We start from the raw sequence: 16877 nt of genomic DNA, 5'->3' as shown, positions 1-16877 counted from the left end.
CTCACTTCTACCAGCGAGGCATTGGCGTCAGTCGTTAGTATGGAAATTCAAGATGGTGCTACCCAGACTTCTAATAAACATTGTTCAAGATCAAAATACTAGAGATCTTTCTGTCACATGTTTAGTATTAGTGGATTGAAAACATCTCTTTGCTTAGATCTACTTCCTGAAGTGTTTCCATTACCCTTAACAACCTAAGTCACAAATATACTAACCAGCAAGCTACCATCAGCCCTCCAAGAGATCGCTATCTATGTTTTAATTTTGGTTTAGTATTAATGTTAATATTAGACATAGCTATGACATGACCCCAACGTGCATTTTAGTTCTCACAAATCTATATTTTTTTCATTGTACGGTTGATGCCTGAAATATGGTCGGTCACTCAGAATAGTCTGCAGTACATAGGCAAGTCTCCCACATCAACAATAATATTTAGCTTAAAAAGCTTTGTTGTCATGTGCTCTGCAATTACATTTTCTTTCGAGTAATCAATGCCAGGTCTCCCCATCCAACAATTTCTTGCTTCAAATGCAAAGTTTTCATGTCCCCTGTTATTTTGTCTTGCACATTCACCCTCTGAAGGGCACACATACACAATTTGTCTCAATGCTTAAAAATCCTAATTTAACCGGTCTTCTCCCCTTTATCTACACTGATGGAAGGGGATTTAAGGTGTGTGCCCAGTTATGAACTTCAAGTTGTTAATAATAAAACAATTAGGCACATTTGGGCAGTCGTCTTCACAAAATGTTGATCCGAAATGCAATGGTTCATTGGAATCAGTCTAAAATTATGCCCATACACTGCTGCCATCTAGTGGCCAAAATCTAAATCCCCCCTGGGTTGGAATAATACATTATGGCTTTTCTCTTGCATTTCAAAGATGATGGTACAAAAAAAAAATGTTTTCTTTCTTTGTATTATGTTTTACCAGATCCGATGTTATATTCTCCAACATTAATTTCACATTTCCACAAACTTCAGTGTTTCCTTTCAAATGGTATGAAGAATACCCTTGCTTCAGGTCCTGGGCTACAGGCAGTAATTTTTTTTTAAAGGGGCGGATCCTTAAGAGGTTTTAACAAATTACATCAATAAGGGATCATAGCTTTCACCTTTTATTTAACTAGGCAAGTCGGTTAAGAACAAATTCTTATTTTCAATGACGGCCTAGGAACAGTGGGTTAACTGCCTTGTTCAGGGGCAAACAACAGATTTTTATCTTGTCAGCTCGGGGATTCGAGCTTGCAATCTTTTGGTTACTAGTCCAACGCTCTAACCACTAGGCTACCTGCCGCCCATAAATTGAAGAATGGCAGGACAGGAACATCAAGTCACTAAGTGCACAGCCTCCTGCCATGTGAGATTGTTGTTGCTAGAGGATTGTTTTGTAATGGAAACGGGACAAGCATAACCAAATCTGGTCAGATTCCCTGTCGAGCCTAGGACAGGACATCTAAAAAGCCTGGAACCGATGAGTGTGAAACTAACCGGCTAACACGAGGTTCTCGTAACAGAAAAAGGTGAGCCTTAGAATAACTACCCTTGCCTGGGTAGGCCTATATCCAAAGGGGTACAGGCCTATCATGTGATCAGATGCTTGTAGAAGATGCGTTGAGGTGTCCTGTACTTTAAACCTGCTGAATGTCTCTGTTCAGATTACCACAGCCTAAATCAGCTGTCTATCAGGCCAGGGGATTTCTCTGCTTGGTTTGAGCTCTCTGCTTGGTTTGCCACTTCTTTCCATCACTGTCCCTGGCAGCGTAGATGGACAGTCGTGAACCAGGTGGTGTCACCAGTATGAATTATCCCCTCCACATACTGTAGCTGTTGTGACTGTCTATCACTTTGTATTGAGTGAAAGTGTTCCTATGTCTTTAGGCTTATGTCTTGTTGTGATAACTAGACCCATGAAATAAGTTATTTTGATTGTTTAGCTTTATAAGTGAAATGTTAGAACCTGATGTAGGCAGGGAAGTGTTTGACAGCAGAAGATTAACATGTTGGGATGAAGCACCATCTGACAACTGCTACATTGAGGCCATTTTGTTTTCCTGTTGATTGAGTAGAGAGAGCAGTGGAGTTGAAGTCACAGGATTTTTCTTAACTTCTTAAAGCGTTGTTGTTTAAGGGCTTGTACATAAGCATTTCACTTACGTAAGTCTGTTGTATTTGATTTGATCCCACTATGTATGAAGCACAGCAGAGTTCCAAGCCTTCTGTACCAGTAGGATCCAAAGCTTTGGATGCTTCTTTGATGCTCTTAGAGGGCGACTTCAATTTAAATGTTTTGTCAATTCAGGAAATTACTTTAAAAATGTTCCATCTGGAAAATTCTGTATGTATTTAGTTTGTTTCAAATGGTTATCCTGTTCTATCTTGAGTTAGTGTATTTAAAATGGAATGATCCCACCACTGCTCATGGAGATGGATTCTGTTGTAACATTCCAGACTTTGATCTGCCTAGTGTTATGTTAACTGCCTCTTGTCACAAAGACTCGTGCCTTGGTGAGGCACTTACCATTATTAAAATTCAGTTGTTACTTCCTTTGAGCCCTCTCGGCAAGATGGCAAAGGGAGCTTCTGTCAGCAACGTCATTCTGTGTAGTTTTGTCATTGTCTTGATTTTTAGTAGGTTCAGGTGAGGTTAGGTTAATTTCACGTTAGATATTAAATTCACACACACAAATATCCAGCTGTTGTTTTGAAAAAGCTTTGCCTATGTTTTAAGGCAGTGGTTTCCAACTCCAGTCCTCTTGTACCCCCAACAGTACATGTTTTATTGTAGTCCCAGACGAGCACACCAGAAGCTTTTTCCATATCATTGATTTGACAATGGTGTTTTTTATGCTGATTTTATTTTATTTGAGCAAGAGGTGATAGTCTATGCTTAATCAATAGTCAGAATGTCATTGTTTTAAGGCAAGCAGACCAACACGGCTAAGGCGCGGGCATTTCATGTCTACACCCACACCTCAAGCCTTCACAGATAGCTGACATCCATATCAAAGATGGAATTTGTATGCAAATTCAACAATATGATTCGCTTTGCCCATGCTCAGACAGCATTGTGACTGTATGAGACACTGCAGTAGCCGGAAGGCACACCAGGTCCCAACTAGAGGTTGACCGATTAATCAGAATGGCTAATTAGGGCCGATTTCAAGTTTTCATAACAATCAGAAATCTGTATTTTTGGGCGCCGATTTGCCAATATGTTATTCATTTATTATTCTTAAGTCAGTGAAGAACACATTCTTATTTTCAATGATGGCCTAGGAACGGTGGGTGAACTGCCTCGTTCAGGGGCAGAACGACAGATTTTCACCTTGTCAGCTCGGGGGATTCAAACTTACAATCTTATAGTTAACTAGCCAAAGCAATAACGACCTGCCTCTCTCTCTTGTTGCACTCCACAAGGAGACTGCCTGTTACGCAAATGCAGTAAGCCAAGATAAGTTGCTAGCATTAAACTGATTGTTTTTTTTATAAGATAAATCATAATCACTAGTTAACTACACATGGTTGATATTACTAGATATTATCTAGCGTGTCCTGCGTTGCATATAATCTGACTGCGCATACAAGTATCTAAGTATCTGACTGAGCGGTGGTTGGCAGAAGCAGGCGCATAAACATTCATTCAAGCAGCACTTTAGTGCGTTTTGCCAGCAGCTCTTCGTTGTGCCTCAAGCATTGCACTGTTTATGACTTCAAGCCTATCAACTCCCGAGATGAGGCTGGTGTAACCGAAGTGAAATGACTAGCTAGTTAGCGCGCGCTAATAGCGTTTCAAACATCACTCACTCTGAGCCTTGCAGTGGTTGTTTCCCTTGCTCTGCATGGGTAACGCTGCTTCGAGGGTGGCTGTTGTGTTCCTGGTTCGAGGCCAGGCAGGGGCGAGGAGAGAGACGGAAGCTATACTGTTCCACTGGCAATACTAAAGTGCCTATAAGAACATCCAATAGTCAAAGGTTAATGAAATACAAATGGTATAGAGGGAAATAGTCCTATAATTCCTATAATAACTACAACCTAAAACTTCTTACCTGGGAATATTGAAGACTCGTGTTAAAAGGAACCACCAGCTTTCATATGTTCTCATGTTCTGAGCAAGGAACTTAAACGTTAGCTTTCTTACATGGCATATATTGCACTTTTACTTTCTTCTCCAACACTTTGTTTTTGTATTATTTTAACCAAATTGAATATGGTTCATTATTTACTTGAGGCTAAATTGATTTTATTGATGTATTTTAATAAGTTAAAATAAGTGTTCATTCAAGTATTATTGTAAATATCATTATTACAAATACATTTTTAAAAATCGGCTGATTTTAAACGGTATTGTGTTTTTTTGGTCCTCCAATAATCGGTATCGGCGTTGAAAAATCATAATCGGTCGACCTCTAGTCCTAACCAGTTGTCTGTTTCCATATGCTTACTCAGTAAGATCTACAGAACAATCTATTGCCAGTCTGTATACATGCATATAAGCACTGTAACCTGAAAGTTTTATGTACAGGCAGCCCAATTCTGATCTTTTTTTTTCACTAATTGGTCCTTTGACCATTCAGATCAGCTCTTCTATGAAACTGTGAATGGTCAAAAGAGCAATTTGTGGAAAAAAGATCAGAATTGGGCTGCCTGTGTAAATGCAGCCTCTGCCACCCTGGCCTCTGGTTTAAATAACAAGCCCTTCTCATTCCTATCCCTTAACTTCTTGGCGCACCCATCCCGTTAGCGGGATCATTTAGTCAACATCCGCTGAATTGCAGAGTGTCAAATTAAATTACTAAAAATATTTAATTTTCATGAAATCACAAGTGCAATATAGCAAAACACAGTTTAGCTTGTTGTTAATCCACCTGGCATGTCAGATTTCAAAAAAGCTTTACAGCAAAAGCTATCCAAGCGTTTGTTAGGACATCTCTCAGCACTGTATATTACACAAAATATTACAAACAGCTAGCAGCCAAGTAGATTGGTCACGAAAGTCAGAAAAGCAATAAAATGAATCGCTTACCTTTGATCCTCGGATGTTTGCACTCACGAGACTCCTAGTTACAAAATAAATGTTCCTTTTTGTTCGATAAAGATTTATTTTTATATCCAAAAACCTCCATTTGGTTGGCGTATTTTGTCCAGAAATCCACAGGATCGCGCAGGTCATAATGGGCAGACAAATTCCAAATAGTATCCGTGAAGTTCGTAGAAGCATGTCAAACATTTTTTATAATCAATCCTCAGGTTGTTTTTACAATAATTAATCTATAATATTTAAACCGGACAGTAGCTTTTTCAATAGGAGAGAGAGAGAAAATGTCTGCTCCAAGCTGTTGCGCATACAAAACTCTGCCGATATCCACTGACGCGAAGAGATCGTTCTCGCTAATTTTTCAGAATAAAAGCCTGAAACTGTCTAAAGACTTCACACCATGTGGAAGCCATAGAGAAAGGAATCTGGTTGATATCCCTTTAAATGGAGGGAATGCATGCAATGGAACAGAGGATTCAGGAAAAACAGAACTTCCTGCTTAGATTTTCCTCAGGTTTACACCTGCAATATCAGTTCTGTTATACTCACAGACAATATTTTGACAGTTTTGGAAACTTTAGAGTTTTCTATCCTAATCTGACAATTATATGCATATTCTAGATTCTGGGCCTGAGAAATAGGCAGTTTCATTTGGGTACGTTTTTCATCCAAACATCAAAATACTGCCCCCTACACTCAACAGGTTAAAGTATCTAGTTATTAACGCCATGGGAGGATCAGGCAACAGTAGCATAGCCTCCCTGGCCCATTCCTACTACCCCCTGTTGTATCTCTATCTCTGTCTGTGACACTCAATTAGAAAGTAGTAGTCCATTGGCAATAAGTGTTCAACCTCAGGAAGAGCATTCAGGTCAACTGTAGTGTTGACATTGCAGACAGGGTCTCTCTGTCAAAGTCCTCCTAACCTATATCCTTCTCCCATCTTCCCTCCAGTCAATACCACACTGCCCTGTTGTGAAACCTCTGTCAACATCTCCTGTTCTTTCAATGCCATCTCCTGTTCTTTCAAGTACCACTGAGAGGTTAGGTGAGGCAGTACTTTGTGGTCACCTCAGCCCTACAATAGTAATCTGGCGAGGTGGAAGTCAATGACTTGGGTGTGATTTAGTCATCATACCTCGTCTCCGTTGTGCTCTCTACTTGCTTTCAACACTGCCACCAACACAACCCCTTCATCACTTCTAGAGATCAGAAAAGAGAAAATCACATGTTGGTGTTTGAATAAGGTATTGATAGTGTAATTTGAGTCTCAATGGAGTCATGAGTTTCTCAAATGACCATAACCTGTCAAACTCCCAGGATTTCAGCAGATTAAGTTAAAATTAAGTAGCATCAAATAGCCTCCCTGATATGCAACTTTTCAGGAAAGTTAGGAACAAATATACACAGGCAGTTAGAAAAGCTAAGGCAAGTTTTTTTCAAACAGAAATTTGCATCCTGTAGTACTAACTCAAAAGATTCCCGTCACTAAAGTCCATGGAGAATAAGAGCACCTCCTCCCAGCTGCCCACTGCTCTGAGGCTAGAAAACACTGTCACCACCGATAAATCCACTATAATTGAGAATTTCAATAAGCATTTCTCTACGGCTGGCCATGCTTTCCACATGGCTACCCCTACCCCGGTCAACTGCCCGGCACCCTCCACAGCAACCCGCCAAAGCCCCCACCATTTCTCCTTTACCCAAATCCAGATGGCTGATGTTCTGAAAGAGCTGCAAAATCTGGACCCCTACAAATCAGCCGGGCTAGACAATCTAGACCCTCTCTTGCTTAAATTATCTGCCGAAATTGTTGCAACTCTAGCCTGTTCAACCTCTCTTTCGTATCTTCTGAGATTCCCAAAGATTGGAAAGCTGCCGCAGTCATCCCCCTCTTCAAAGGGGGTGACACTCTAGACCTGCTACAGACCTATATCTATCCTACCCTGTCTTCGAAAGCCAAGTTAACAAACAGATTACTGACCATTTCGAGTCCCACCATACCTTATCCGCTATGCAATCTGGTTTCAGAGTTGGTCATGGGTGCACCTCAGCCACGTCAAGGTTCTAAACGACATTATAACCGCCATCGATAAGAGATATGACTGTGCAGCCATATTCATCGACCTGGCCAAGGCTTTCGACTCTGTCAATCACAACATTCTTATTGGCAGTTTCGACAGCCTTGGTTTCTCAAATGATTGCCTCGCCTGGTTTACCAGGCGATTCTCGGGCCGACTCTCTTTTCTGTGTACATCAATGATGTTGCTTTTGCTGCTGGTGATTCTCTGATCCACCTCTATGCAGAAGACACCATTCTGTATACTTCTGGCCCTTCTTTGGACACTGTTAACTAACCTCCAGACGAGCTTCAATGCCATACAACTCTCCTTCCGTGGCCTCCAACTGCTCTTAAACGCAAGTAAAACTAAATGCATGCTATTCAATCGATCACTGCCCGCACCTGCTCGCCCGTACAGCATCACTACTCTGGACGGCTCTGACTTAGAATACGTGGACAACTACAAATACCTAGGTGTCTGGTTAGACTGAACTCTCCTTCCAGACTCACATTAAGCATCTCCAATCCAAAATTAAATCTAGAATTGGCTTCCTATATCGCAATAAAGCATCCTTCACTCATGCTTCCAAACATACCCTCGTAAAACTGACCATCCTAGCGATCCTCGACTTCGGTGATGTCATCTATAAAATAGCCTCCAACACTACTCAACAAACTGGATGCAGTCTATCACAGTGCCATCCGTTTTGTCACCAAAGCCCCATACACTACCCAACATTGCGACCTGTACGCTCTCGTTGGCTGGCACTCGCTTCATACTCGTCGCCAAACCCACTGGCTACAGGTTATCTACAAGTCTCTGCTAGGTAAAGCCCCGCCTTATCTCAGCTCACTGGTCACCATAGCAGCACCCACTCGTAGCACGCGCTCCAGCAGATATATCTCACTGGTCACCCCCAAAGCCAATTCCTCCTTTGGTCATCTTTCCTTCCAGTTCTCTGCTGCCCATGACTGGAATGAATTGCAAAAATCTCTGAAGCTGGAGATTCCCATCTCCCACGCTAGCTTTAAGAACCAGCTGTCAGAGCAGCTCACAGATCACTGCACCTGTTCATAGCCCATCTGTAAACAGTCCATCTATCTACCTCATTCCCATACTGTATTTATTTATTTAGCTCCTTTTGCACCACAGTATCTCTACTTGCACATCCATCTTTTGCACATCTAACATTCCCGTGTTTAATAGCCATATTGTAATTACTTTATCTTGATGAGACAAGACATTAACTACTACTAATTGGAGACCATGAAATTGGGGAGAGAAAGGGGTAAAAAAAATAAGACAATGTGTTTAAACATGTAATCTGTGAATGCCAGAAATCAATTATCTTGTTGTTAACCAAATGATGTTGCGACTGTGACATTTAATTTTTATTTTATTTTACCTTTATTTAACCAGGCAAGTCAGTTAAGAACACATTCTTATTTTCAATGACGGCCTGGGAACAGTGGGTTAACTGCCTGTTCAGGGGCAGAACGACAGATTTGTACCTTGTCAGCTCGGGGGTTTGAACTCACAACCTTACGGTTACTAGTCCAACACTCTAACCACTAGGCTACCCTGCCGCCCCATGACATACAGGCATGACTGATGGCATGAAAAACCCATGTTTTAAGTTGGCAAGAAATAGTCATGAATGTTCATAAAATATGCCGGGCATATCAGCACATCTCTTAATTTTAGATAAGATTATCACTTATCTTAGATAAACACATTTAATTTTTCTACCTGAGGGTAGCCTTTGAAATGTGGAACTTACACAATTGTCAATAACTTAAAACATCTGTCTTAATAAAAAGCTTATGGATATAACTAGATTAATTAGTTGAAACAAACAGCAGAAAATGTCTGTACTTTTTTTATTTGTATCCAAATATGAAAGTGGGCTTGATGGGTATGCTTACCTTAAAGCTCCTAACCGTCTGCGTAAATTCTCCTAACCTGATAGGAAATTTCAATTTTAACATAAGTTGTATTCCATCTAGACAACCCTATAATGGTCCCACATGATCTTGCCTCCTACCTGCCTTCCATCTTTGAGGACATGTATTTTCATTGTTCGAGCGACCATTCGACTATCTTCTCAATATAATAGAACGTCTTGGACCTAACGAAGCAGCTTCTTTCAAACACTTTATTTTCTTACTCTCCATTCTCTCCTGCAGCTTAGCTACTGAAGTCCTGATCAGGATTCGCGGTCTGTCAATGAGGAACTACCGGCTCATCTTTTGCCATAACCTGAAGCAGCCATAGATGACCATTCGATTCACTGCTAGTGAGTGGTGCTGAAGATAAGGTGAACTACTGGGTGTTTTAAGTGCTGAACGGTGAGTACAACAACATATAGGTTTGTGTGAGCATTGAGCTAACATTTTTGTCCACATGTTTAGAACAAATGGAGAGCCACAACACACTGATGTGGTTGAATAGAGGCTGCAGTCAGTCATTGATGTGTGAATGGGTCAGATCTGGATTTGTTTTCAGACTAATATGCCCTAGGCTGACCTGTATTATAAACTGGGTGGTTGGATCCCTGAATGCTGATTGGCTGACAGCCGTGGTATATTGGACCGTATACCACGGGTATGACAACTCTTATTTTTACAGCTGTAATTATGTTGGTAATCAGTTTATAATAGCAAATATGCACCTCTGGCGTTTATGGTATATATACCACGGCTAAGGTCTGTATCCAGGCACTGTGCGTAAGAACAGCCCTTAGCCGTGGTATTTTGGCTGTATACCGCACCCCCCCGAGCCTTATTGCTTAAGTAGAGCCATTCTTTAGGGAGGTCGCTGGCCTGGGTAGTGTGTGTTTGTTTAATAGGGCACAGAACACTGAAACCATCACTGAAATGTGGCCTAGCTAGCGCTCCAATCCCAAGCACCTGCTCCCATTAACATTGTAACTATCTATGCTTGTTCTGATGGCTGTCAGACACATGCACATGACACTAATTAATAACCCACTCACTCCGAGCTAGCTGGAACCTGATAACAACTACACTGGCTCAGCGCTAGCTGGGTCTGATAACCACACTGGCTGCCCTGTGTGTGTTTAGATATGTATGTTGGATGGAGAACACAGCCCGTGACAGTGTCTCTCCCTCTGTTTCTCTCTCCGGTGTGTGTTTGGCGGTGGCGGACATCCAGACCTTCGGAAGCAGCTCGGCTGTGGAAGCGATGAGGAAGAGCCTCTCTCCTTCCCCCAGCAACTCCCTGACACCAGCCAGGGTTTTTGGGGTTCCCCTAGATGAGGTGCAGCAGAGCGGCCAGCCAGGCCAGGAGGTCCCCCTACTGGTCAGGCACATCGTAGAGTACGTCGAAGAGCATGGTGAGTGGAACATTCACAAGCTGTATTTCTAACTAGACTCATTCCTCAGGCATCAAACGGGAGCCAGTACTTTGTCCAGTAGTTTATTTCCTGGTTGTCTATCGACCGAGAGCAACACAGGAGAGCTGCACAGATTGGACCTTCAAAATACATGCTCTCTCTCTGGCAAATTAATCACCTCATTGAGCATCATATTTACCTTAATGTAATTTTTATGTGCACTGTAAATCCCATTATTCTGCCACTGTCTTGTTTTATATCGTTGGGGATTGTTTTGACAATTCTCTCCGGTACTTTAGATGAACATGTACCTGTTGTCATTTCAGCCTCTATCAATCCCCACTGGCGACACTTCGACCTGTCGTTATTTCAAGCTTCTGTAATCAATATTTATTATTTAGGAAGAATCTGCTCACGTTCCATATAGCCTAGCCGAACTACTGGCCGAAAAATAAACATTTACAGTCATGACTGTCCTCCTTGCAACACGATAAACCAAACATGTAGTTGAGAGATCTTCTCTTCTCACATGCTTCTTCCGTTGCATAGCTTCTTTTTTTTTTTTTTTACCAACCTCGGCTCCTTTTAAACTATGAAAGGATGGGCGTAGGGGGGGAAATGAGCTAGTCAAGCCAATGCAGGCATAATGCTGCAACTCTACAGGCATAAACATCCATTCAGTTCCTATTACCATGACTGGGATTCTCACTTCCTCCTATGCATTTCAACTTGTTTTATCTCCAGGTAGCTTATCAGTTAACTAAATTCCATTTGACATCAGGTGTAATACATCACACACACCTTTCATTCACCTGCCAGTATTAATGATAATTGTGCAGTCCACAAATCACAACGGGATGCCATCACTGTAACGTAAGACCTCTGTGTGCATCAGGAGACCAGGCCAGCGAAATGCTGTTGGAGCCCTAGTGGGGTTTTATAGCCTGGGAGGGGAGGTGAGCAAGGGGCCTGCTGCTGGAGTCCCAGTGGTGTTAGTTAGGCTGGGTATGGAGGGGAGGTGAGCAAGGAGCCTGCTGCTGGAGTCCCAGTGGGGTTAGTTAGGCTGGGTATGGAGGGGAGGTGGGCAGGGGGCCTGGTCTGGGCCAGGTCACCTACCAGAGCGCTCTCCCTTACAGTTACCGCCCACTGTTTTCTTTAACCAGGCAGCTCACTATGAACAAAGCCTAGTGGCAGATCTCCTCATTCACTGTGGTGAAACAACCCAGAGTTGTGGAATGACATGACAGTGTAATGATTGTGTTCTTTGTTTCCTGGTTGTGGACTTCCTTGTGTACAGTACACACCCCCTGCTTCAATAGTGGTAATTGATTCAATGGACAGGCCATGATGTCATCTGGCTGCTGCATCTGGAAACAGGAAGCCACTAACACAACCACCAACACTCACTGAAAGGGATGGTTGGTCAAATAAAATTCCTTCCTCCCCAACATTAATACGCTCTGTGATTGAGCTGATAGTACATCTGCACAAATTGTAGTACCACTACAAATCTAGGAAATGGTGCAATTTCACCCATTTGAGAAATGACAAGTTGAGAAGTTTATTTGTGTAATTAAATCACTGTGGGATCTGTTTGAAAAAGTCAAGCGGCCATTCTACTCATTCAAAGCGAATTAATGCTGTATTCACAGTCCTCATTGAAATGGTCCATAGAGGATTCATTCATCAAGAACTGTTAAGCGGAGTGACTACTATCCTCTGTGCCTCTGTGTTGCTCTCAGGGCGTCTGGATCTGGAGGGGCTGTTCCTGGTCAACGGTAATGCGGAGCGGGTGGAGTGGCTACGGCAGCGCTATGACTCTGGGGAGGAGGTGGACCTGGAGAAAGAGGCTGACCTGGCCTCGGCCGTCAGCCTGCTCCGTCTCTTCCTGCAGGAGCTCCCAGAACCCATCATCCCTGCAGGCATGCAGGCCCACATCCTGCAGCTCTACCAAGGTATGTTCATCTTAGTCCTCTTCATCATTCACCTCTCTACTGTCCCCTACCTCTTTATCCTCCTGTTGATGTTCTGTGGATCTGACCTGTACTCCCAATAAAGGTGATGCACATTATTCCTTCTCTAGTTTTCCACCTGCCCTCTCACCTTACTTTCTTCCCTTGGCAGCATCATCTATTAAACCGTTGTTGTTGTGTGTTGTCCAGACTACAGCAGTGAGGAGGAGCTCGCCCGCAACATGAAGTACTTCCTCCAGCAGCTGCCTCAGGTCAACTACAGCCTGCTGCGCTTCCTGTGCCGCTTCCTGTCCAGCGTGGCCTCGCTCCAGGAGGAGAGCTGGAGCGTTGGAGCCCTCGCCGCAGTCTTCGGACCCGACGTCTTCCAGTACGACCAACAATAGCACATCAACTATCCTTCCTAAATACCTCATACCTAAGGCCTGTAGTACTTGTTCATACCTGCATATCCATGGCTCTTTCACTTTGGTGCCACTTTTGCTCAGAAGTGGTTATAGAGCACAATTCTATTTAATTATAAACTGGGTGGTCCGAGCCCTGAATGCTGATTTGCTGAATGCCGTGGTATGAGACCGTATGACACAAATATATTTTTACTGCTGTAATTATGTTTGTAACCAGTTTATAATGGGGGGCGGCAGGGTAGCCTAGTGGTTAGAGCGTTGGACTAGTAACCGAAAGGTTGCAAGTTCAAATCCCCGAACTGACAAATCTGTCGTTCTTCCCCTGAACAGGCAGTTAACCCACCCTTCCTAGGCCGTCATTGAAAATAAGAATTTGTTCTTAAATAAAGGAAAAATAATGACAATAAGGCACCTTGGGGGTTTGTGGTATACAGTATGGCCAATATACCACGGCTAAGGTCTTTATCCAGGCACTGGATAACAGAACAGCCCTTAGTCGTGGTATATTGACAATATACCACACCCCCTCAGGCCTTATTGCTTAATTATGTAACGTTCATTTATATTCTGAAATAAATAACCAAACCCAGATATGTTTTGGAGACACGTGAGGAGTTGCTCTGCAAAATAATAAAATAATCTTCTAGACTCGAGGTCATCTGTATCCAATGTTCTGAAAACAGCCGTGTTCTGTTGACTTCAGGGAGATAACAGCTGTTCTGTCAATGCCAGAATCGAATTATAATACCACTAGCCGTATACGTGTTTGAAATGCATATTTCAAATCAAAATCAAATGTTATTTGTCACATGCGCCGAATATAGCAGGTGTAGACCTATAGCATGAAATGCTTAACTTACAAGCCCTCAACCAGCAATGCAGTTCAAGAAATGGAGTTAAGAAAATATTTACTAAATAAACTAATGTAAAAAATAAAAGTAACAATAACGAGGCTTTATCATTGTGTACTTTCTTAGTCATCTGATGTGAAGTCAGATGACTATCTGAAGTCAAACATAATGATGCAATAAGCTACTGTATTTTTGTACGGTGTGATGGTTAGGATAACAGCTGATCTGAGGTCATTTCCCCTCTGTTTTTGTACTGTAGTTTACACATGGACGTAGAAGTCCTTTCAGTTATGAAGGTTCATCACAGCTGATCTGAGGTCATTTCTTGCCTGTACTGTAGTTTAGACACTGTGTGTTCATGATAACGGCTGATCTGAGGTCATATTTTCTGTAACTCTAGTTTAGACACAGATGTGGAGGGCCTGAAGGAGCAGGAGTCAGTGAGCCGCATCCTGGCGGAGCTGCTGGAGAATCAGGAGGAGTTCTTTGACTCAGAGGACGATGACGTTTCTACCACCAACGACTACAGTTCCATCAACGAACAGGTAAGGCCCTTCTCTCTGTTTTCCGCTCTAAATGTCTTCTATTCTGAGACTAATATTCAACCTCACTCACCCTATTGCATGGGTTAACGGCTAAAAGCTTGGAGGTAGGGAGCCCGTATGTCAAGGCATAATGGTCCTTGGTTGTTATTACCTAATTGGGTAACTCCCTACTGCCCTGCATGTGTTGAGCTGAAAATATGTTCTGTTGTATTTCAGTAATGAGGAAGTAGAAGGGTTTAACGTTATTCCAGCCACTCTTGAGTCTGGCACTACCATGGAAAAGGAGAGATTATGAAACCGATTCTGGAATTACTGCAGTGTTGCTTTTGAAGGCAGTCTAAATATTGTTTCTTGGCCCCAAGCCAAAGACAACTTGAGAGAATAGAGAAAGTAAAGGGGTGTTGAGGAGTTCTGTCTGCATGGCTGTCTTTCTTTGTCTGCCTGCATGACTGTCTGCCTGCATGCCTGTCTTTGTATAATAGGGATGGTTGCTCGAAGTAGCCAGCATTTAGTGGTAAAATGGGTGTTCAGGAGTTCCTCTTGGCCATGTCTCCCTAGCATCCACAGAACACACACACATCAGTCTTCAGATCAGCGTTGAGGACAGTACCAGTCAAAAGTTTGGACACCTACTCATTCAAGGTTTTCATTTTCTTTTTACTATTTTCTACATTGTAGAATATTAGTGAAGACATCAAAACTATGAAATAACACATGGAATCATGTACAGTCGTGGCCCAAAATTTGAGAATGACACATTAATTTTCACAAAGTTTGCTGCTACAGTGTTTTTTTTAGATATTTTTGTCAGATGTTACTATGGAATACTGAAGTATAATTACAAGGCTTTTATTGACAATTACATGAAGTTGATGCAAGAGTCAATATTTGCAGTGTTGACCCTTTTTCAAGACCTCTGCAATCCGCCCTGCCATGCTGTCAATTAACTTCTGGGCCACATCCTGACTAATGGCAGCCCATTCTTGCATAATCAATGCTTGGAGTTTGTCAGAATTTGTGGGTTTTAGTTTGTCCACTCGCCTCTTGAGGATTGACCACGAGTTCTCAATAGGATTACGGTCTGGGGAGTTTCCTGGCCATGGACCCAAAATATTGATGTTTTGTTCCCTGAGCCACTTAGTTATCACTTTTTTCCTTATGGCAAAGTGCTCCATCATGCTGGAAAAGGCATTGTCACCAAACTGATCCTGAATGGTTGGGAGAAGTTGCTTTCGGAGGATGTGTTGGTACCATTCTTTATTCATGGCTGTGTTCTTAGGCAAAATTGTGAGTGAGCCCACTCCCTTGGCTGAGAAGCAACCCCACACATGAATGGTCTCAGGATGCTTTACTGTTGGCATGACACAGGACTGATGGTAGCGCTCACCTTGTCTTCTCCGGACAATCTTTTTTCCGGATGCCCCAAACAATCGGAAAGGGGATTCATCAAAGAAAATGACTTTACCCCAGTCCTCAACAGTCCAATCCCTGTACCTTTTTGCAGAATATCAGTCTGTCCCTGATGTTTTTCTTAGAGAGAAGTGGCTTCTTTGCTCCCCTTCTTGACACCAGGCCATCTTCCAACAGTCTTCGCCTCACTGTGCATGCCGATGCACCTGCCTGCTGCCATTCCTGAGCAAGCTCTGTACTGGTGGTGCCCCGATCAGCTGAATGAACTTTGGGAGACGGTCCTGACACTTGCTGGACTTTCTTGGATGCCCTGAAGCCGCCTTCACAATTGAACCACTCTCCTTGAAGTTCTTGATGATCCAATAAATGGTGGATTTAGGTGCAATCTTACTGGCAGCAATATCCTTGTCTGCGAAGCACTTTTTGTGCAAAGCAATGATGACGGCACGTGTTTTCTTGCAGGTAACCATGGTTGACAGAGGAAGAACAATGATTCTAAGCACCACCCTCCTTTTGAAACTTCCAGTCTGTTATTTGAACACAATCAGCATGAGAGGGTGATCTCCAGCCTTGTCCTCGTCAACATTCACACCTGTGTTAACGAGAGAATCGTTGACATGATGTCAGCTGGTCCTTTTGTGGCAGGGCTGAAATGCAGTAGAAATGTTTTGGGGGGGATTCAGTTCATTTGCATGGCAAAGAGGGACTTTGCAATTAATTGCAGTTGATCTGATCACTCTTCATAACATTCTGGAGTATATTCAAATTGCCATCATACAAACTGAGGCAGCAGACTTTGAAAATGTATATTTGTCATTCTCAAAACTTTTGGCCACGACTGTAGTAACCAAAAAAGTGTTAAACAAATCAAAAAATATATTTTATATTTGAGATTCTTCAAAATAGCCACCTTTTTGCTTTTTTGACAGCTTTGCACACTCTTGGCATTCTCTTAATCAGCTTCTTGAGGTAGTCACCTGGAATGCATTTCAATTAACATGTGATGAAACTGGCTCTCATGAGGACCACCACAGGAAAGGAAGACCCAGAGTTACCTCTGCTGCAGAGGATAAGTTCATTGGAGTTACCAGCCTCAAATTGCAGCCCAAATAAATGCTTCACAGAGTAACAGACACATCTCAACATCAACTATTCAGAGAAGACTGCATAAGTCAGGCTTCGTGGTTGAATTGCTGCAAAGAAACAACTACTAAAGGACACCAATAAGAAGAAGA

General features: G+C 42.5%; 1 protein-coding gene across 1 annotated transcript in view; it reads left to right on the top strand.

Annotated features, from left to right (window-relative positions):
* Positions 1 to 16877, top strand: part of LOC135544974 (protein FAM13B-like) — a 65388-nt gene that overhangs the window by 11231 nt on the left and 37280 nt on the right. Inside the window, exons 3-7 of the mRNA XM_064972658.1 lie at positions 9291 to 9452; positions 10279 to 10459; positions 12202 to 12414; positions 12622 to 12799; positions 14088 to 14232. Coding sequence (XP_064828730.1) covers positions 10309 to 10459; positions 12202 to 12414; positions 12622 to 12799; positions 14088 to 14232 — 687 coding nt within the window. The 5' untranslated portion in view covers positions 9291 to 9452; positions 10279 to 10308. The remainder of the gene's footprint in view (positions 1 to 9290; positions 9453 to 10278; positions 10460 to 12201; positions 12415 to 12621; positions 12800 to 14087; positions 14233 to 16877) is intronic.

The sequence above is a fragment of the Oncorhynchus masou genome, chromosome 9, assembly GCF_036934945.1.
Source record: "Oncorhynchus masou masou isolate Uvic2021 chromosome 9, UVic_Omas_1.1, whole genome shotgun sequence".
In the NCBI taxonomy this organism is placed as follows: domain Eukaryota; kingdom Metazoa; phylum Chordata; class Actinopteri; order Salmoniformes; family Salmonidae; genus Oncorhynchus; species Oncorhynchus masou.
The sequence above is the reverse complement of the archived record's forward strand: the minus strand, read 5'-3'. Positions and strand labels throughout refer to the sequence as shown.